Below are 22853 nucleotides of genomic sequence, written 5' to 3'. Positions count from 1 at the left end.
TATTCTCTATAGTGTTTGTAATTATGTGTTTGTTGCAAACATATTCTAGTTCCACCATAAATAAAAGTCAAGTTTCTACTATTAATTTGTATTTTGGTATCCTGCCGGCAATGTTAGTGTGTTGATCCATTGGAAGGAATTACCAGATTTTGAAACTTCTTCAGAGTCATGATTCTATTGATCAGCAATTTCCTCAATTTCACCTTAGGACAAGGTGAAAAAGTTTTGGTGGGAGTATTGTTAGTAGGCCACCAATTAGACATGTATATGTCAGACGCAAGCCCAAATTAAATTAGGCTCAATTGTAATTAGTAGCATGTATTATTTTAAATATAATAAGGATAACAAATAAGGAATATCCTGTTGTCATTTGGTATGGTTTGGGAGAGACTATGCTCTCTAATTCCTAGAGGAGTGGTTATTTATGTGAGTTTTTGTATTTGTGTGACAGTTTGTAACAGTTGTAACCCGATATACCATGCCATCAAAAATAAACAACGGAGACATATCTCCACCGCACAAATGTGGAGACTTGACTTCGTCCTTGAGTAATTTTATGTCCAAACAAAAACACACATGAAACACCACTAAAGAAGCTTCCCATATCAAATAGCTCAAAAATAACATGACAGCTCTCCACACAAATTTAGTACTTCCTCCATTTCTAACTAGTTGTTGTTAAAGGTTTTCTAGATATATTAACCTAAATAATTAATAATAAATGGGCGAAAAAATTTATAAAAACTCTATCAGCATTGGGTTTTAATCAGTTTTGTAAATGCATAGCACAGTCTAATGAATTGAAGTAATGAGAAATAATTTGGGGTGTGGAGGGGGATGGGGCGGAGAATTAGAAAGAAAAAATTTAATTGTTTCTTGAAAACACAAAATTACAGTCAATTTAATTAATTTAAATTTTTTCTAAAATCACGATCATTTAGAAATAAATGGAGAATTTACCAAACATAGTAAAATAGCAACAAAAAAAAAAGTTTGGCTAGAAATATCTAGCCCCCGGACAGCACTAAAAATATATCATATCTATTTTTCACCAACTAGAACGATGCCCCACCAACTCAATTAGCATTAAAAATTAAGAATTTACAGAAACCTAAAAATAAGTAAAGCTTGCCATATAGAAACATATCAGTTAAAAGAGTTATATATTAAACAACCCACCTTTTTGCTCGAGGAGAAACCAGATTTTTTACAAATGCCCCCGGGAAACTCTCAAAACGTTTATGCACCATTTCAATTGAACGTATCTGTTGGAAATTATTAACAAAAAACAATCCATGCAAGAAATGGAAAAACTGATCAGCCACAATGACATGGATTTCTTCAATAAATAAATGCAGGCCAGCTCCCTAAAGAAGGCCTTAGTTTAAATTTTAGTCCTATCATAAATAATGCATGATTTTGGTCCAAGGAAAAAATTTTGAGCCCTCTTTTTTAAATAATGATGCTCAAGGAAGGACAGCACAAGGACCCAAAATTTGATTACTCAAACCATTTTTGTCTTGCATAATAATTATGTCCACTCTCTTACCACCCTCTCCTCTTTACCGTATTCAATAAGCTATTTTCCCATTTAAGCCTGTCCTTATAACTTAGGACTTTGCAAATTCAAAAATCTTTACTTTTGATTAACATCTGAAATAAATGAAGAAAACAGAGAACAAAGACCAAAAGGTTACCACACTCAAACCAAAATACCTCGCCTAACCGAGCCCTTGCACCAATTACACCACCTACGATTGCTGACATGACAGTGTACCAAATGTGAAGATCCATGAGATAAATCTGTAGAATGTCCAGGCATTGCAAAGATTGTCAAGTATCACTAAAAACAAGAAGTAACCATAGCTGCTAGCAGTGTGGTGAGTGTATTGTATTTTAGAATTGTGAAGTGTTTGTTTTAAATATATGTACAATTAAAGCGAGGTATAAAATATATGTAAAATTATATCACATGCATTTAGCATAAGTACGAATGATGTTTAACTCAAGACAGCAACTGTTTCTTTTTCCAGAACCTAACATATTATATTAAAATGCAAATTCACATGCTATATGATGGGCATCACACAGATAGTACTTCGACTTCTATTGGATTTGTTAGAGATACGGAAGGCTCCATGTCTTATTCTCCAAATTATTGATTTTTTTGGATTTCAACATGTACACTGCATGTATCTTCGGACTATAATGACTAAGTTGGAGGGTGTTGAAATGTGGATTTAGTTTCACAATGTCACGACCAAGTTGGTGCTAAGGAGAGATGAACTTAGTTTCTTTTTTTCTTACAACAATAGTGATCTGTCTAAATTTCACTAAATAGCATATAGCACCTATTTACACTGGCGGCTATTTGACAACATTTTGTACTAAATAGCAAATAGAACAATACTGGTGTGTCCAAATTCTACTACGCTATACGGTGTAGTGCCATTATAGCAGCTATTTAACAACATTATAGTGGTTAAGCTCCACATCAATTATGAATGGATAAATTGCTTGATATATATATATATATATATATATATATATATATATATATATATATATATATATATATATATATATATATATATATATATATATATATATATATATATATAAAAGAGGTGACATATATACCTAATGCCTTAAGATTCTTAAGATTCAAATTTTGGATTGAAGATTTGGTGACCAAGCTCACCAATTGTATGGCTGCTCTTAGTCCAATGTTATAATCTATACCAGGGTTGTAGGCTCCACAGGAAGTCCCAACAAAGATACCAACTTGAAACTTGTAATATGAGGGTTGCCTAAACTTTATAAACACTACACAGACCATATTGCGGCATTTGGGTTCTTTCGTTGAAGCCTCCAACACCTTCGTTGAGTTGGGTGTGAAATGTGGATTTAGTTTCACATTTCATTGAGGCGGCTAGGGGCGGACCGCAGTAAAGAAGGAATTACCAACAGAGTATAATCCAAAAGTTAGAGGAATGAAGTTTAAGGAGGGAAATATGGTGATGAACTATCATTAGACTTAACTTGTGACAATCATTATGGGGTCATTTTGTAACTAACTCTTCTAATTTTTCTCTACACTTTTTATATCTCTAGTAATATTTACTTTCAAATGCAAAGTGCAAACTGCAGACAAATGTTGATTACCACTTGCTAGTTTTTACTAGCTATGCTCAGATAACAGCACGCTGAACCCCAAATCATTATTGTGATTATAGCAAGATAGTCGCTATTGTGAACACTAAAAAACAATTTACAAAAGTAAACATAAATTCCAACAAATATACAAATACTCAAGTAAAAAATACACAATTAAAGGGGCGGCTATACTTAATAATTATAATCAACTTTGTCATTCCCCCGTCTACAGAAAATCAAACAGAATTGAGCAACAAGAACAATGCAGAGCAAACTTAAGCAGAGCACAGAACTGAACGATTGTTTGTGAGAGATAAAACTTCAAGTGCAAACAGAGCTGAACTTAAAGGTATAAGAACAAAACCATTGTTTGTGAGCAAGAACTGAACATAAGGAAGTGCAGAACATAAAAGAGAAGCGATAATGAAGAACAAATTAGAGCAGAAAAGCAATAATAAGAACAAAACAAAGCAAGAAAATAAGAACATGCACAACGGGTAGGGTTTGGATAGGGTACTATAATACTCGTCCCCATACCCGCAGCTGGAAAAAATATTCGTATCAGAGCCCATACCCATGTGGGTACCAACCTTTATACCCGTATCCATATCCTATGGATACCTAAGTACCCTTACCCGTACCCGTTACCCGCAATTCTAGTAAAATAAATCCTTCAATTGAATAATATCATATCGTTTAAAAGTTTTAGGGAAATTCAAACATTTTACTTTTTAATTATGAAATAAACTAACATTTATATTTAATTGTGTAATAGTTTAATTGTGATGATTTTTTAAAGAGATAGACATACATTTTATGATATAAAATAAAATATATATACATTATGCGGGTATGGGGCGGGGTGGATACTAAGGTACTCGTATCCGCACTCATACACATTTATTTTAAAGGGTAATTGTCCGTGCCCGTGCGCCGGTACCTATTATGCGGGTTTTTACCTTTTTACCCTACCTGTCATTGATATTAGTACTTTTTTAGGCTACACAATGGGTATGGGTACAATTGTCATGCCTAAGCACAATGAAGAAGCAAACGATGCAAAAAAAAAACACAGGCAGATGAGAGACAGAAGAGAATGGCGGGTAGATAAAAAGAAATGTGGGAATTGAATTAATATATTAGGTCCCTTGAAGGGTTCGAATTGACTTGTTAAAAATAGTTGTTGTTCATTTAGATATAAATGATTTTACCGTGTTTTTAACTAGTTTACACCCTAAAAAAAGATGATGTAATAAATAAAAAAGTGTTTTTAAGTAGTTTATACCCTAAAAAAAGATAATGTACTAAATAAAAAAGGCATTTGAGGAATTTCGCTCTGAAACCCTAATAGCTGGCGTAATTCCAAGTTCAGGCCGCAACCTGTCCGCAATTTTCTCATAATTCATGGCTGCCATAAAGGCAGCTTGCAAGAAGATGATGTCACAGTTCGCACCGAAACCTATCACTGTGACGCTTTTCCACTACTGCGGTACTATTGACCAGAGTAGTCATTCCCAGATAGCGGAGCAGAGCAGCCGACCCCAAAAATGGAATAGCGTATAGCGCGATGATGACCACTTTATTTGATCATTTTTTGGACAAATAACATATAATAATTATAAAAATATATTTAAGTGTAAATTTAAATAAATAACTCAACTCATAAAATATTCATAAATCAAAGCACACATGAATCTTAGAAGTGCATAAACGACTATGAAGGAAGGTTCTCAACTCAATTTTGATTGGAAAATCCAAAATTATCCTTAAAGCATTGTAAAATTAAGGAGTAATTTCGCTTTTTTAGGGGGAAAAGGATAGCGGGCCAGAAACCGCTCTGGGCCGGAAACCGCTCTACTCCGCTATCCCGCTATTTACCCTATAGCGGCTGCTATAATGTTCTGCACCGCTAAGGCTCTTCTCATAGCGAGATAGTGCCAATATTAGCTGCTAATATCTACTCTGGTATTGACAATATAGTCTTTGGTTCAGTGTACTCCTCAGGGAACATAACCAAAATAACTTGCATAAATGTGTGATCAAACAACAGTTTTAAGATTTATGGGGAAAAAAGTGGAATTCTAGAATACTCACAGCCACAACAGGAGCCCACAAGCTAACTATAGTCAAGGCATTGTTATTATCTGTGAAACACAAATGCAAATATCAGCAACAAACACAACTTAATATTGAGAGAGAGAGAGAGAGAGACGGACAAAACATCAAGCATCGAAAATGAAAAATAATAGTCTGAGACATAAAAACATCAAATTCATAAGAACCGCATAATTTATTATAGTGAAAAAGAAAAATTACACTTTACTCAAAAGATAAATATATAATTTAGGGAAATTCCAAAAGACTACTGCTTGATTATGAGTGATTAATAATTCCCATACCGTCACACGGTGATTTTCAATTCTAAACCAAGTTCCGTACTAGATACATGTTTAGAAAGATATTAGCGAATTATTGGAAAGATGAAAAGTATCTTACAGGTTAATGAGCATTGTTTTCCACATTTCCTAGTTTCCTTTGATAAAATGTAATAGGGTAACGATGTGTCATAGTATCCAGTAATTATGGTGATTAAGCTAACAGCATTTCTTTTCAACATACAAAATATAATTCCACCATGTAGTTTAAATAAATGGAATTCATTCCCATTTTCATTCTTTCCTTTACTGTTTGACATGATATCGGGCAAAATGGTAGAAAAAACCTGGGTCTTAAAAATTGAACCATCAAAAAAATATTAAATAAAATTATGTCTCATTTGCACTTTTTTCTACCTTCAAATAATTGTCTCTTTAAAATATCAATGGAGTACTTATTTTATTTTTTCCATTACTATACCCTTATTTATTGACTTTCACGCCACTAACTACAATTAATAACAGTATTTTAGTAAATGATATTTATCTTATTTAAATCAACACAGCTAATATTTTTTTAAGAACCGCGCTCAATCCAAATAAGATACTTTTAATGAGACAGAGTGGTAACTGTATGTGCTCACTCTTTGAGATAAAATCATGCCAAGAGTAAGTCAAAGATGGAAGATCCGCAATGATATTGGTAGGTTTAACAAGAGGTTTTATCTGCAGCATTAGAAGTCAGGAATTAGGAACAAAATAGAAAGAGAAATCGGTGATTTCAAAAATCTTTACATACTGTATCTATTGTACATTTGTACTATAGATGGACAAATTTACGCAGACATAGAGAAAGAGATAAAAAACAACTACTTGCCTGGAGAAAGTATGCAAAAGTAAATTTGCAAGCAAGTACGATCAACCAATAGACCACATACCTGCAGAAAAGAACAACAAAAATGCAAAAATAAAAAGTTAAAAATCCATTTCACCAAGTAGCACTGCTGACAAGGCAGGTATAACCAATACAGAAACAACCCTGGGCAGATCATGGAAATTGCAAATTGTGACAATTGAACCATGGACCCTTGACATGCCTCACGGACGGTAATTTGCAAGTTGAAATAAACATTGCCAGTAATTTATTCTTTTTCTTGCAGATAAACAAAGTGAAACGGCGATGACAATTCAAAAGTTTCTCCTTTTGGGAATATTGTATAAAGCCTTGTTACTCTTTTGAACTTTAACTTCATTCAATCGGTCACTAATCTAGTCAGTCATTGGACTCCAGTCTTTTTTATAAAAAGGCTATTATCTTGCAAAATCATCATTAGAGAGAAAATATCCTAACTGTTTAGTCACCCCAAATTCTAGTTATTATAACAACCGATATTACTGTTAACATGGGGGGGCCCTCAATAAAAATGAATTAATCCTAACATTTTTCTCCATATTAAATCTACCAATTTATACATATTTTATTTTGAAAACTATATAATATAATTTTAAAACTTGTTAAACTAAAAAGATTAAGTAAATGAAATAAAAAAGACGGCCTGAGACAGTTTTAAGTTTGTGGGTTTTCTTTTGTACCGAAAGAAACAAAATCAATAATGTTAATTTTAAATTTAAAAACATGAACCAATGGTGTAAACTATATAAAAATAAAATATTAGGATCTGTTTCCCAAATCCCAATAGTGACTTAGCTCTGAATAAACATAAAGGCTTATTATCACAAATACTAAAGTTCAGAGAAAACTGAAACGATATTAAACTTGAATGTGACTATGTGCAAAATACCTTAGGCTCTATAAATGGATTGAAGCTAAATCCAGAAAAATAAATTAAGTAAATAGGTGTCTCATCCTATATGCAAATGAAAGACTTGCTTTTTCAGCACTCAACCCACCTGCAGTAGTCACTCATTTTCTCATAAAGACCTCGTCCAACATAGTACCGTTCCTGAATTATTTCATTGAAAAAGAAACTAAGTCATAACATACCGAAATAACATGAAAATGGCCTTGTCAAGTATACTTGGTAAAAATAACTCACTTGATATATCCACTTGAAAAACTGAAAGAATGGTTGATCAGACATCTCAGAAAGTGCATGACAGGCTGGAATTTTGAGCAGCAATGCAAAGAATAGGCGTATAGCTGCATAAACGCCGAGTACAAGCAGGTATATCCGGAAATAGAATGAATTGTCAGAGTTATTACTTTGCCTCTCCTGTAAAACCTTCCTGCAATTGAAGCCTAAATGCTGTAAAAACTCAGGGAGTTGAGATGCAGTCTTGTCAAAATTGGCAGATTTGCCAACCTAGGAACTGAGGCAGGGCATCAAAACAGCCTCAATGACCCAAAGTAATTTTGACCCTCGGCCACATCAGGGTGATGTGGCTCCTGTATTCAGCGGTCACATTGTTCACTTTTCGCCAACTTATTAAAAATGCTCAGTGCCAACCGGTATTGATTTAATGTGCATTTTCAACCCATTATACCTCTTTAACTTAATAACCAGACAAAAAAGAAGAAACCCTGAAAATACAATCTGAATTCGACTGCCAAGCATAATTTGCAGGTCTAGAAGCTACAGGTTATATTTTATGCCATATAATCCAGACTTAAGTTACTGATTTTCCCATTATGACTTTATTTTCTACCATTTCTCATCGTGTATCTCAGTTGGGCTGTTATATATTTATTATCTATGAAACTACGCTCTTAGGATTGCCAATCTGATTTACTCTCAAAGAACTGTTATGGCATGTATTTAATCCATTTATAGTTGTGATTGGTTATTATGTCAAATTAGGAATCAGTAAGTTATTTATAAAACATCTGCATCACCTTCCTTGTGTGAATGTGTCACTTTAACACATCAATTTGATGAGGGCCACTTCAACCCACATTTAATTCATGACAACACTACTAATTAGCAGACAAAATATCTAAGGGAAAATCAGAAACTCACAGGTAAACATATGTTACAAATGCAGAAGTCAAGCCACCCCAAAAAAACCTTATTACTAGCCTTGAAACAGCCATGCCCCTTGCAGTTTTGTATGACCCAAATGTGAGTAACACATCCAAGCAACCTATTCACCATAAAATTAGTATTTTGAGAATTACTTGCAACTCAATAGAGCAAAAACAGAGAAATCATCTTACTCTTAATGAAATTCATGATTGCAAATGATGGCCCGATGCTAAGTACTGTTTTAAAAGTATTCAGGTTGATATGTCCATGATTGAAAGCAATAATTGTCAAAGCCTGTGAGGTAAAGGAGTACACATACTTTAAGCTAGAATTTATTACTAATCATAGTTCAGACTTCAGAGTAAATTGATGGTTGGAAAAAGGAACCTGAAACATTAATGCCAAAAAGATCCAGAGACGGTGGAAACTTCGATATAAGTGAAGAAACGTTCTATGTTCAACAAAACTGCTTTTACCAGTCTGCCAATCATGTGTTCAACATACAAGCAAGAAACAATAATCAAATAATAATTGTGATTAAGAATAAAAAAAAAGTAATCATAACCTCAACCCATATACTACCATCAATCAAACTACTCAGACTCAAAATACAATATTACCATCAATCCATCAACAAGCCAAACATCAAATTAAAATAAAACATATTATCCGGCGGCTTGTAAGATGGGGATTGCCCCCACTTATAAGCACATGTTCAGACCATATATTATCCGATGTGTAACTCTTAACACACCACCTCACGCCCAGAACTGGACATCTGGAGCGTGGAAATAAATAGAGGGTGGCCTGATAGTGGAAACCTGATAGCAGGTGGTCCACCGGATCTTAAACGGGCCTCTAATACCATGTTAACAAATGTGGATGGGCCTAACTCATCCCTACAAAACCGGCTTATAAGGTGAGGATTGCCCCCATCTATAAGCACATGTCCAGGCCATATATTGTCCGATGTGAGACTCTTAACAATAAAAATAATAATGTAAATGATAGGTCAATGCCCAAAAGCAATGCGTCTATAGCTCGATTACAGAGTCAAATGAGCAACAGGTGTTACCATGAAGTTATGGAAAAGAGTAATTGAACGGAGAATAAGAAAAGAGACTCAAGTTATTGAAAATCAATTTGATTTTATGTCTAGGAGGTCGACCATAGAAGCGATTTATTTACTATGACGTGTGAAGGAGTTGCATTGGATGGATCAACAAGACTGACACTTAGGTTTCATTGATTTGGAGAAGGCAAGGGATAGATTGCAAAGAGGTTGTGGAAAGCTCTAGAGAAGAAAGGGGTTAGGATTAGCTATACTTGAGTTACCCAGGATATGTATGAGGGGCTATCATTTAGTGTGCGGATAACGGGTGGAGATTCAGACAATTTTTCCATAACAATATGATTACACCAAAGTTCAACCATAAACCATTACCTTTTAACGATAGTTTTGGATGTATTTACATAACACATTAAATAGCTAGCACCAAGATGTATGCTTTTTGCAAATGATATTGTCCTACTTAGAGAATCGAGAGAATAATTAATTGAGAAGTTGGAGACTTAGAGACGAACATTAGAAGCATATAATTTCCTCCTGAGCAAAAATAAGACAGAGCATATAGAATGTAGATTTAGAAAAAGGAGAAGAATTTTTAACTTAGAGGTGAAAGTTGGAGATCATCTCATGCCACAAATTAGAGGTCCGTCGTACAAAATAAATTTTAGTAAAAATGGGGTCAAAACACAGTGATCCTATTTGTGGGTGTAGATCCCCTCTCTAGTAACTCACATTTTTAGTAGGAGATAGACTGGTTATTAAAATGAAATTCAATGATATTTTAAAATAACATTTTGTTTCATTAGTTGTTCTCTCTCCAACTGCAATAGTCCAGTAACTGAAGAGGAATGCATTCCCTGTTTGATCTACATAACTAATCCCGCCTGAATAAGAAAAAACTATGACCCTTTCTTAGAAAATGGGAGTTGATACTTGATATAATAAATGTGAAAATTTCAGGAAGGGGTATGAATCATTCCGTATGATCATGTGGTATGATTCAAACAGAAAGGGAAATTAAAATAAATTTTAAACTTACAATCTTGAATACATGAATAAAAATAGTTCAAAATGGTCCATTAAAAAACACCCGTTTTTGGGAGGAAAACAGCTACAGCAAAATTATAGATTACAACTTACTATACGAACATAATAACTGAAGAAAAAATGTCAAAACAACAACTTAAAATATCAAAGAATGAGAAAGAAAGCAACAAAACTAACCCTTTTCGATTTTTTCGGCTTAAGGAAGAACGGTGAACCACTCCTCATTGGCCAGCCTATTTCAAAACAAGCAGGCGACCTACACATGAATGAAAATTAGAATTGAAAATTCACTACTAGTAAAAAAATGCTTCATGTCATGAAAGCTGCTAACCAAAAGTATTCATTGAAGTCGTCATAATTTCTCCATGCTGAATGTGCAGCTTTTCCATTTTTGTAATGAGCCTCCTGCATTTTTTTAGGGGTGAGGGCAGCACATGAGTCTGTGTACAACAAAAGAAAACCAAAGATATTTATAGTAATACAAAAGAGCTATTGAGAGATTGTTAATAGAATCCATAAGGATATTGACTGGTTTTGTCTTGCCTATATTGATTCAGCTTTCATTTCTTAGATAATTACTTTCCTAATTCTTGAGATTGATTAGGAGTCTCATGTGTGTGTCTATGTTCTCATTCATAATGCAGACAAGATTGCAGTCTCAAGATGGTATTAGAGTTTAGTCAAGATCCATTGGATCACCCACTATCGGACCACTAGGGTCATGCTCCAAATGTCTAACCCTGGAAATGAGGGGGGTGTTAGAGTCCAACGTAGGACTGATTTAGACCCAACCAAATTTGGCTAGAGCCCAATCTTTTATCACTTGTTCCTTTAGAAGTATTATATGCATCTTCATCATCACTCAAGTCTCCACCGTTTTTGAACCAGTTTTGCATCACCCTGAGTGACAGTTTTTACCACATGCTTTAGCTCCCGTTCCAAGTGTTTCCACCCATCATATCACTTCCCCTTCGTCTGCTGATTTGCCATTGCATTTCGCAAAGGTAAGCACTCAACTCTTAACATTTATCCTATTTATAATTTCTTGTCAAACCATCATTTGTCTATGCAGTTTCATGTTTGTATTCATTCGAGATTATTCATGAAGCTTTATCTCATCCAAGGTGAAGGCGGGCAATAATTGATGAGATGTCAACTTAAGATTCTCCCTATCCCTTGTTTGCTGGACTTTCCTTGTTAAGTTTCCTTTCAAAAGAAAGGCATGTCTTGTTAGTCCGTTAGATAACATGAACAGAATTCCTAACTATCCTTGGGAGCTTGTTCCACTTCCTTCAGAAAATTTTGTTGTTGGTTACAAATAGGTTTTTAAAGCTGAGGTGGACCCTAATGGATAGGTAGATCAATTGAAAGCTCATCCTGTAGCAAAGAAGTATATACTTGAGCCCATGGTCGTGGTTATAGTGATATGTATTCACCAACATGGTGACTTGGAGGATACTTATATGGAGCATAGATGTTTGTATGGCGTGAAACAATCACCTCGGGCATGTTTCAGAAGATTTAGCAAAGTTTTGTAGCAATTCGAAATGATTCGATGGAGGAAGATCACTTCATTTTTTCTAACTGTGTCACATTAAATAAATATACCTACTTGGTGGTTTATGTTGACAACATTGAGATGACTATCAGGGTATCAATTTGAGGCATTAAAACAGGACATATTTCAGAATTTTTGACTAAGGACTTGGGATTGAAGTAGCCCAATCAAAGGCAGGTAATGTTATCTCTCAAAGGAAGTATGCTTTTGATATTTTGGAAGAGAAAGACCTAAGAGATTTGCAAAGGAATCAACACTCCTATGGATCTTAACGTAAAGCTTCTTCCTAATCAAGGGAGTTCTAGCCTAATCCGAACAGATACAGAATACTTGTCAGAAAATGGAATTATCTCACGATGACTGAACCAAACACATTTTTCCATTCAGTGTGGTAAATCAGCTCCTCGACTCTCCTTGTAATAGCCATTGGAATGCAGATGTTTTGAATTCATATGTTGATACAAAGGGTCGCCTGAAAAAGGGTTAGTTTCTACTGGGTATTCAAGTGTTGATTGGACAGGAGATGCAAGTGATCGACAGGCTAGTCAAGTTATTCTATATTGTATCATCCCATAACCATGTGGTATCTTATAATTTTGGAATGTCTGTTTTCCAGACAAAAAAAAATCATAAAGTTGTCTATCCCATGTCAAATACAAGCTTTCTTGTATGAGAATATGCAGTCTAGGTTGTATCTTCTATTGTGTCAAAACAAAGAAAAAAAAGGCGGTATCCTCTATTAAGGGTTTTCCCTTCTCATAGTTGTTACAATGCCACTAAATGGATTAGTTAACCAACTTTACCAATATTATTAATAATATAATTAAATTGAAGTCATTATCACATTCACCAAAACTCAAGTTAAATTTAGTATATAGAATATGGATTGCTGTGACTTACAATACAGTGCACTAGTAGCAGCACCTATTTATACTACTAATCAGGATGGGAGGGTAAAGTACTATTAATTTATAGTATAACTACTAAAAACACAATCGCATCAATCTACTAAAACTATGATTAGACTCTTAAACCTAAGATTTTCACAGACACTAGATCCAGTAATCAAAGTCTGTAATAGCCCCTAACTTAGCTAGGCCCTCCTTCAGGGTGTGGCATTTTATCCATCAACAGAAGCATGCACAAAAGGTGGATGATAATATGACTGCTTTCAGCAACAAATCAATTCGCACTCATTCCAACAAACAAATGTGAACAAATTTAAAAGAATACTCAGCATAACAAAAACAACACACACACGCGCGCGTACATGTTGCTGCATTGTACTGAAAACCAACAAAACAACTTACATCAGCTAGCGTTTCATATATAGGACAAATGATTTTCTCAAGGAACTTCGCAGAACCATCATCAGTTACGCAGCTGACTGCAGCTTCAGCTTCTCCATGATCCAAAATAGCATCCAATTCTTTTGCCATCTAAATAACCCAATATGAGGAGAAATGTTAGCATTCTTTAAAAGTGACTTGAACCCTATGAAGCAGGACTCCAACACAGACATAGACACCAGGTCACAACATGGACACTCCGACACCAATAATATAGAAAACATAGGACACTGATCCTTCTACATACATGATAGTATTTGAGCATCATTTATCTATCTATAATTAAAAGAGTTACAAATATTTTAGTTAAAATTAATGTCTTTAATTCTTCATTGATAGCATTTCTTCAATACATGTTTAACCTTGTTAGCTTTGTATGAGTTTTGTCCAAAAAATGTATAAGGTGTGTTGAAGGGAAAAAAAACAATTTTTTTAAAACACTTGTCTGAATTGTCCGACATCAATTCAAAGAACATCGAAGTAAAGAAAAACCCCATTTTTTTAGGATACTTATATGACTTTTTCGATACTTGTCTGACTTTTTCGACACGTGTTGTACAAGTGTCATTCAAGTGTCGGACACCGTCGACACGTCTACTCCTAGAAGTGTTCATGCTTCATAGATTGAAACAACTAACTCGGTTGGATCCAAGCGGTGGCTAGAGCCACTCTCCCTCAATATTTCAATGAAAAAATATATAAATAGTGACTTAATGTTTACAAGACTCTATTCATAATACTATAACTGGATCCATCCCAGACTAAAGGCTGCAGACACGCCAAATATTTAACATTATGAAAAAGGGGCATAACCTAAGTAACATTCAAGCACAAAAACAGACAGCACTTTCCTTTGTTCTTTCAACTAAAAAAGAAAGTAGGAAATGTTTTACTGAAAAAATAAAGATAAAAAACATCCAATTACAATTTCTGTGTCTAACCTTTCTAATTCAAACTATACAGACAGCTATAAGATGCCATCAAAATGTATTTAAAATTAAAAAACAATCATATCATACCAGATCAAACATTAAGATTCAGTTAATCTTCAAAACAGGCAGGTTTTAATTTATACCTTCCTTTTTGTGAGTACTGGTACCCTAAGCAATTGAAAGCTAATATTTTTCCATATCCAATGCTCGCGTGAAATATACAAACAGATAGTTATTTTATTTTATTTTTCCAATTGAATGACACAAGTGACTAAATATCAGCAAATAATCACCAAGACTATTTCAAACCTATCAAAACAGAGGGCATGGGAGTAACCTCTGTATATTGAAGGCAAAATATCCATTATATGAATGGAAAAAAATGTGTACCTATGGAGTCTGGAGCATTTTGATTTATAGCATTTTTGAAAGAAAAATTGGGTAATCCAAATACACAATGCCTCTACCACACCACAAAATAAAAATTAAAAACACAACAAAAAAAGTATTGAATCCCTGTAAAATGGTACAGCGTGTACAATGAATAATTAGGTAAAAAAGTCAATCTCAATTATTTGAGGAAACCTAACATAGGTAGAGATAACCCAAAAGTGAAAGAGCACAATAAAATACTTACGTGGTGGAATATATAGCAAATGCACTCGGGGAGAAACCGGACATTTGCAGCTTCACCCCAAATAAGAAAATACAGAGAAACCAAAATAAGCTTCCTATCACGGTTAATTGCCTCTAAACTGCAGGGAACAAAAAAACTATCAAGCAAACTCAGAGATAACTAGTTCAAAGTAAGAGACAGTTCAAGTAATGACCTATTCCATGCAAGACGGATTCGCAAGTATCGGCACCACTTGATATAGTTATCTAGCACCTTCAAGAAAACTTCATTGATTGTTTTCTCGTCTATTTTCTGTATGTTCCAGCAGACATATGAGAGAAGCAATATGAGAAAAGCAAAAAAATAATTTTCTTTCAACAAACATAAAATAATGGATGAAGAGTTCAAAAATAAGTTCGAAAGACCCCAAAACATTCCCATACATATACATCAAGGCACCATACTGCAAACAGACATGCACAATATGTTAACATGGAGAATGTCAGCTGGATTAGGCCTTGTGTAGGAAATGAGGGAGACAGAAGTGTGATACGAAATATGTGGGTCAACATTGTGTAACACTAAAAAGTAACAACTTGGTCACAAGCAGGGTAGGGCACAGAGGGCAATCAGGATAAAAAGAAGATACAAAGAAAAGGATGCAATATTAATCCAGTTCTGGAAATTTTGAGAGGAAGTTAGTTAGCTCTTTGAAGATCTAGCTTACTGGCAGTCGTTGTCCAATTTTTCCTTTTCTATAACATTTCACTTTCTATCTTTTGTAGGTTAAATTCCCATTTTCTGCTGGAGAAAAGGAGGTTCCTATCATTCTTCCGTACGAAAAATAATATTTAAGTCACTGCATTCATGTACTGATCATATATAGTTAGATTAGCAGTGTTAAAAACCCACTCTACAAACCCATTTTCACTCTCATCACATACAAAAATGGGCCTTTAATGAAGAGCTCAAAGGGTAAACAAACCTCTTGCAGATAAAAAACCATAACCTACATGTTGGAATTTATGCCATCATTGTGGTCCGCCTCTAGTCGCCTAAATTGTGGCATTTGGCTTGCTTTCATTGCAGCCTCCAACACCTTCATTGTGTTGGGTTTGAAGGGGTGTATTTAGTCTCAAATTGCTTAAAGATATGGCTTGTGCTGTGTTTATATGTGGGGACAATCCTCACCTTACAAGCCGGTTTTGTAGGGAAGAATTAGGTCTAACCCACAAATTCTAAGATGGTACCAAAGTCTATCATAGATTACTTGTTGGGCTTCCTGCATCTTCCGCGCTTCGGCCTCATTGAAACCCGAACGTGAAGGGGTGTGTTGGAATTTCCGCCTTCATTGCGGTCCGTCCTTAGTCGCCTAAATGTTGGCATTTGACTTGCCTTCATTGCAACCTCCAACACCTTCGTTGTGTTGGGTTTTAAAGGGTGGATTTAGTCCCATATTGCTTAGAGATACAGCATGTGTTGTGTTTATAAGTGGAGGCAATCCACACCTTACAAGCCGGCTTTGTAGGGAAGAGTTAGGCCCAACCCATAAATTCTAAGACTACCAAATGGGCGACAAATTTCAACACCTTTTAGTCATTTCCAAATTCAGAGTAAAATTAAAACGCTTTTATGCATCAAAAAACAAACGAGTTAAATGTATGAAGCTCTCTCTGATCCTACCAACAAATTTAGTCTTGCAGTCTAGCCCATATATTGAAAATCAAATCCATACACAAACAATCAAAGGAGTAAAAGAATACAAAGATGCATAAAAACTGCAAATCTATTAAGATGTACAGCAGTGAAGAACAAAATTGTATCCTTAGAAAGCCAATTTCTAGATCACTACTCAAACAAAAAATGGTATTGAACTCTTAAATAAATCCACGCATAAGTTTTATAACCCTCACAGAAAACCTGAAAGTATAATATTAACATACATTCAAAATAATTGTATAGTCTGTTAAGACGGAAATCAAGCAAAATTGTATGCTTACAAACTTCAAAAATAAATTGTAGATCATGAAACTTCACTAAATTAGAAACATAAAAAAAGACTCACCGGATCAGATTCAGCAGGTATGTCAAGTCGTGACTGCGCATTTGCTATCATCAAAACAACATTTTCACGCTGGTTCCTTACATTATCTTTCTGCAAAATTAAGATTAACAATGCAAATATTAAACATGGTTAGAGCCAAATTATCTACTTCTATAAGAGACCCATACTTCAAGGATACTCTTATTTATTCATTTAATCATAACTATGAAATGTCCACGATAAAATCTAGTGTTCCATAAAACAAATAAATGACGGCAGGTAAACCACTTAATCAACAGAGACAAAATAACTGTCTTACTTCACCTGGAGACTTGTATGATCTAGACTAAGGGTAATCTTATTTATTCATTTCATCATAACTACAACTTCCACAATAAAATATAGTGTACCATAAAAATAAAAATAAAATCAATGACAGCAGGTAAACCACGGAATCAGCAGGAAAAAAAAACTGTCTTCACCTAGAGACTTGTAGGATCTAGACTTGATCCAAACTCTGGGTCTGTCGGTATTGAAACTGTGATAGTGGCCTTCAGAAAGGAATGCGGCTGGTTCAGAGTGACCAGAACTTAGTTTGATACTTCGATAGCAACAAAACAGTGTTTGACTTGGGAAAAATTTAGGATTAGGCCAGGCCATGAGCATGGATCAATCAGAAGTTCTTAATACCACATAGAAGAGAGAGATAGAGGAGATTTTGGATCTGAATGAGAAATTGTCTTCACGGTTTTAGTTTCGACAGAGGTAACTGTAGTCATACCGAAGCTCTCTCAAGCTTTAAATATAACAGAACCCTAGGCAATAAGATAAGTTTTTCGTACGAAACAACAAACCAAGAACCTTCCTTGATTTGATTGTGATTACAGGACAAAAGATTGAAGTAGAATTAGGGGAACTAGGGCAACAGCCGTGCACATATTAGGCCTAGAAAAAAGGGGAGACAATCTCCAGCATAATGGTACAAGGAAATTACAATAAGAACTACAGAGGATACTTAAAAACAGGTGGACCTAAAATATACTCCCAGCTGTACAAATAAACATAAACAGGAGATTATGTCCATTCCTAAAAATCAGAAAATTGTGAAAACTAGAAATATGATTCTTAAAATAGATGCTCTTTATTAGTGGAGAAGAGTTTCACATTATTGCAATAGGTGGAAGTTGTTGTAACATGATAAAAAATACCCTTGCATTGTTTTTTGTTAGTAGTAAATGGTACTGTTAATATTTGGAACCACTATTCAATATTGGTACTAAAAATTAGAGATGAACCCGGCAGGAACTATGAATATAGGTTTAGTTACTGCAGGATTAGCCTTGATATACAGCAACAAAAAAGTTGTACAGTCATCACAAACCTGGAAACCAAACACGAATTCCAAAAGATCAAACATGTCTGCATCCCGTTTTCCAGATACTTTAAAACCAGCAGGAAGTCTAGGGAATTGTTCAGTATATCTGATTGAAGAAATTGCCCCTCTAACCTGAGATTAAGAATCCAACCTCATAAGTCATCGAAACTATCATGCAGAGCCCATAAATTCACGATGACATCACAGAATTTGTACAGACAAACATATATGGGTGTTTCAATGTTTGTAACTTCATCTTTAAAGTGATTATCAAAAACAGAAACATGTCAAAGACAGGTCACTAAAAGAGAGAGTGGGTCGAGGAGATACCACAGGTATTTTGAAGGATTCAACTTACTTCTGGGAAAATTCTGATAGGATTGATTAATGATGGCGCTTCTAGAGGAACAATATTGTAAGGCGTCAACTCTCCGGATAAAGTCGCGCTTGACTTTTTTAGTTTTTTCAACTAAGAAAACATGCGAGACAAAGATGGCAAGTTATTTATACAGTCAATTAGTTAAAGTATTATTAGAAGTTTAACAATTTCATATAATAAAACATTTAAGAGTCCAAATGACAACAGCAGATAGTCAGAAGAAAAAAATTTGCCAATGTCAACTACTAACCCAAAAAAACTGAAAGTGGATAACAATTTCAAAACACAGCCCAATTCATAATAATAAAATTAATTGTTAAAACTTTAAACACTGTCTTGAACAATTGAAATCAGACTGCAGACTATGCATAATCAGCAAAATTAATTTGCTTCATAATAAACATCTTCAAACTATTTTAAGGAGTACCTCCTCCATTATGAGGCCACCAACTCCATTGGGGTCTGCATCCTTGCTAAGTGCCTCCAAGACCTCCACTAAGGCACGGAGAGTGGAAATTATCTTTTTCATTTCTGACGATCTAAGTTCCAACCTAGAAGAACAAATCAATAAACAAAAAAATTATACCAGAGTAAAGCATAATCTAGATAAAATATTCTAGTGGCTTTAATCAAAATAAAATGGAAAATGTAAATGGGACAGTCTTTATTCATTTTTAAGACAACAAACAATGATTTCACTACCTTGCACATTATGACAGCATATTAACATATGTATCGTACGAAAATTAAATGGATAATTCATCTTCCAGTTTCAGTGCTCTATTAGCTTATTATTTTGCATATTAATATATTTTTATGTTTTGCACCTTCAACAGAATGATTTCTTAGTCATGAGAAACTTACACTACGTTGTTATTACCCATGCAAAAAAATGAAAGGCTAAAAGCTGACCTCAAATCAACTTTGGCAGCCGAGGAGGCAAAAGAGTACTATTTCAAGAACTTGCTAAAAAGGGCACTATCAAGAAAAGGCTTTCATATATATTTTCAATTTGTGGTAAATTTGGATTAAAATAAAACGACCAAACATTGAATTTTCAAGGACATAAAAAAGTATATCCTATGAAAAAAGTAGATAATTTTAACCATGGAGAAAAATAATTCAGAGCCGCACTTGAAAATATGCATTAACATTTTAGTCAAGGACAAAAGAATAAATAACCTTTCTTAAAATTTGGGTTTAGGCCTAACAAAAATACAATAGCTAGCTTAAAAGGTGAGGTCTGCTAGAGACTAATAAATACTACTTCAGTCATATCACTAGTCTATAAGGATCTCGACACACCCCTCACATCCCAAACAAGAATTCAAGAATTCAGGACTATGGACAAATGTGATGTTAGTCGACCAGTAACAACACCTCGGCATGCCTAGGAAGCAACATATTTAGTGTGTATAATTACCGGTGGGCAAAATACACATTTACTATAGGTTCTAAATTCTAGTGTCATTCTAGGTTGAGTCTAACTCATCCCCAACAAACTGGCTTGAATTGTGAGGATTATCTACGTTTTATAAGCTCTTTTTTAGGCCATTTCTTTTGTAGGATCACAACAACCTTCTAATTCACTGAAGAAATAAACTACATTATAGAAAATTTAATTAGGTAAAAATTCATGACTTGGACATACTCTCCTAGTGTAGAGCTAAAAGTTCCAGACTCTTGCAATCTTTGTTCTTCTCGTTGGATATCATCCACTCTATGTTGTTGCTTGTAGCGTTGATAAAACTCCCACAGGTTTTCAATGTCATGATTGCGGTCAGTTTGAACCCCTCCCTCTTTGGCAAGTTTTTGCTATACAATATAATCAAATGAAAATCATTAGCAGGTGAGCTGTTAAGCCATTAAAAGTCACATGAAAATGAAAAGAAATAAATGACAAAAAAGGCTACTTTCCCAATGTATTCACAAAAACTCACTACAATTACCTTAATAACGGACATTAAACCAGTCTTGAACTGAAGAACTCCTCTTCCATTACTGTTCGGATCGAGATTTTGAGCCATACTATATGCCTGCTCACACACTGAAGGTTGAAAGTAAAAGGTCATATTCATACCAAAAAAAAACACTATGAACCCATTCACAGTTGACACATGTTCCATCTACTATATTATAAGCATACAATGAATTGTGATATCTTAAGATTTTACAAGACAAGGATGTGTACATCAGATCAGCTTAAATTTTACAAAACTTGAGGAAAGACAGAGTAATTGATGGTTGATTGTGGTTCCTTGCGGAAAACCAAAACTCCACTTAAAAAATGACAGAAACCATTGCATGTCATGGCAAAAGCAAGAAGATGTTGGCAGAAAAGAGAACGGCAAACATGAAAAACAGAAAGCAAATATGTATTCATGGAAAAGGAACATTGGAGGGTGGTCACTGGAGAAGCCCACCGGATCAGTTTGCTGGAGATGAGAGGTTGAGGCTGAAAAGATTAGATGGAGATTTAGTTTGATGTTGTGATCGATAATGAGGACAGAAGAGCCAAAAGGTGAGTGTATAAGAATTTACTCTTGTTGGTTACAATGGGAGCAATCACCTGGTAGCCCGTGAGAGTAAATTCTAGTACGCTCACCTTTTGACTTAAAGTTACAGCCGCCCCCTTACTATCAAAGCCATCACAAGAATGGCAGCCCCCAAGGCCTGCCATGCAAAACCTACAACGCTGTATGATGATGATACCATAGCCCATGGAACCATGTCACATTTTATAACAGAACCAATGACTCGGTCCCTTCCATCCATCTCAGTCTAACAATGTTAACAGAATGAAGTCATAGCACATGGTTTAGAATTTAAAGGTTGGTATTAAAATACATCCCTAGCATGTGTGGTCTGCCTATCTGAGCTTCATATACTCCCAGAATAAGTCACACATCTCAACATGACACTGCCTTCTATATATACTCCATTGTAGTCCCCACTAAATTCAAATTTCCATTATAGCAGTACCGCATATAGCAATTTGAAAGAAAAAAACTAAAAATCAAATAAAAATTCCAAACTCGTATGACTGTGACACTATCTACTCTCAACTATGCCTCCACCAGAACACTGAAAGAAAAGCATGCTCCTATCTAGATCTAATGTTCATAAACAGCGTCTAGTACTACAATTATCACATGAAGTTAAATTTCAGAAACGAATTCTAATCTTAAAGCTTACAGATCCTGGCGACGTTAGGGTCCTCCGGTTGAATGTCATCGGCAGCTTGTAAAATCAAATCAACGTTGGTTGTTTGAGCGAGAGAAGGTGGAACAGCGCCGGCGATTCCACTCGGGTGTCTGGCATGGCCTTGGCCGGCATTTCTCAGCTGCTCCCTTTTCAGCGTCGCTCGAACAAGCTTCTCCCAGTTATCGCGAGGCCTGACCATGGCTTCGCAGCAAATCGAAGCCCTGGACGCGCGTGGTTTTCACGAACACGGTGAGAAGAAAGGTTTAGATTGGCGAGGTTTTTGGTTTGTATAAGACTTAAGGAGTAAGGTTCTCTTGAGAAGAAACGCGGATCGATGGTAACGCCTAATGTAGTAGCAGAATAGTTGCGCCTCTTTTTCCCACTTTTTCTTTCACTTTGGTCTTTGTCTTTTTTAAGACATAATGAGAAAAATGGAATTGAACGCTATTGCGGTTATCTCTGTGGAACACGATCGGGATGTTATTACATTTTATTTTATTTTTTCTGTTTTTTTTTTCTAATATTTATTTTTGGATTAAAATATTGGTTAATAACTAAATATAAAAAAAATTAAAACTATACAACTCTTTTATTATGAATTATAATTATTATTTTTATTATTTTTTCAACACAAACTTTTTATTTATAAGTTTTTTAACATAAATTCATACGACTTTAAGATTACTTATCTTTTATTTATATTTAGGTGTAATATTTATTTTAGTCATGAATCTTAATTTCAGGATTCTTTTTGTTGGAAATTCA

The 22853-nt window shown here is 34.8% G+C and overlaps 1 protein-coding gene across 1 annotated transcript in view; it reads right to left on the bottom strand.

Annotated features, from left to right (window-relative positions):
- The window catches only part of LOC127084257 (callose synthase 10), a 44284-nt gene extending 21740 nt beyond the window's left edge, over positions 1-22544 (bottom strand). The window contains exons 1-22 of the mRNA XM_051024681.1: positions 22080-22544; positions 20834-20931; positions 20536-20699; positions 19312-19435; positions 18864-18974; positions 18512-18637; positions 17152-17241; positions 15301-15398; positions 15108-15225; positions 13500-13628; positions 10963-11036; positions 10809-10887; positions 8903-8995; positions 8707-8809; positions 8510-8633; positions 7589-7778; positions 7443-7495; positions 6409-6469; positions 6176-6257; positions 5251-5300; positions 1717-1803; positions 1180-1265 (exon numbers count right to left, since the gene is read on the bottom strand). Of these exons, the coding sequence (XP_050880638.1) occupies positions 1180-1265; positions 1717-1803; positions 5251-5300; positions 6176-6257; positions 6409-6469; positions 7443-7495; positions 7589-7778; positions 8510-8633; positions 8707-8809; positions 8903-8995; positions 10809-10887; positions 10963-11036; positions 13500-13628; positions 15108-15225; positions 15301-15398; positions 17152-17241; positions 18512-18637; positions 18864-18974; positions 19312-19435; positions 20536-20699; positions 20834-20931; positions 22080-22287 (2348 nt within the window). The 5' untranslated portion in view covers positions 22288-22544. The remainder of the gene's footprint in view (positions 1-1179; positions 1266-1716; positions 1804-5250; positions 5301-6175; positions 6258-6408; positions 6470-7442; positions 7496-7588; positions 7779-8509; positions 8634-8706; positions 8810-8902; positions 8996-10808; positions 10888-10962; positions 11037-13499; positions 13629-15107; positions 15226-15300; positions 15399-17151; positions 17242-18511; positions 18638-18863; positions 18975-19311; positions 19436-20535; positions 20700-20833; positions 20932-22079) is intronic.
- Positions 22545-22853: the final 309 nt, after the last annotated feature.

This window comes from Lathyrus oleraceus, chromosome 5 (assembly GCF_024323335.1).
Source record: "Lathyrus oleraceus cultivar Zhongwan6 chromosome 5, CAAS_Psat_ZW6_1.0, whole genome shotgun sequence".
NCBI lineage: Eukaryota > Viridiplantae > Streptophyta > Magnoliopsida > Fabales > Fabaceae > Lathyrus > Lathyrus oleraceus.
This window is presented reverse-complemented; position numbering and strand designations above follow the sequence as displayed.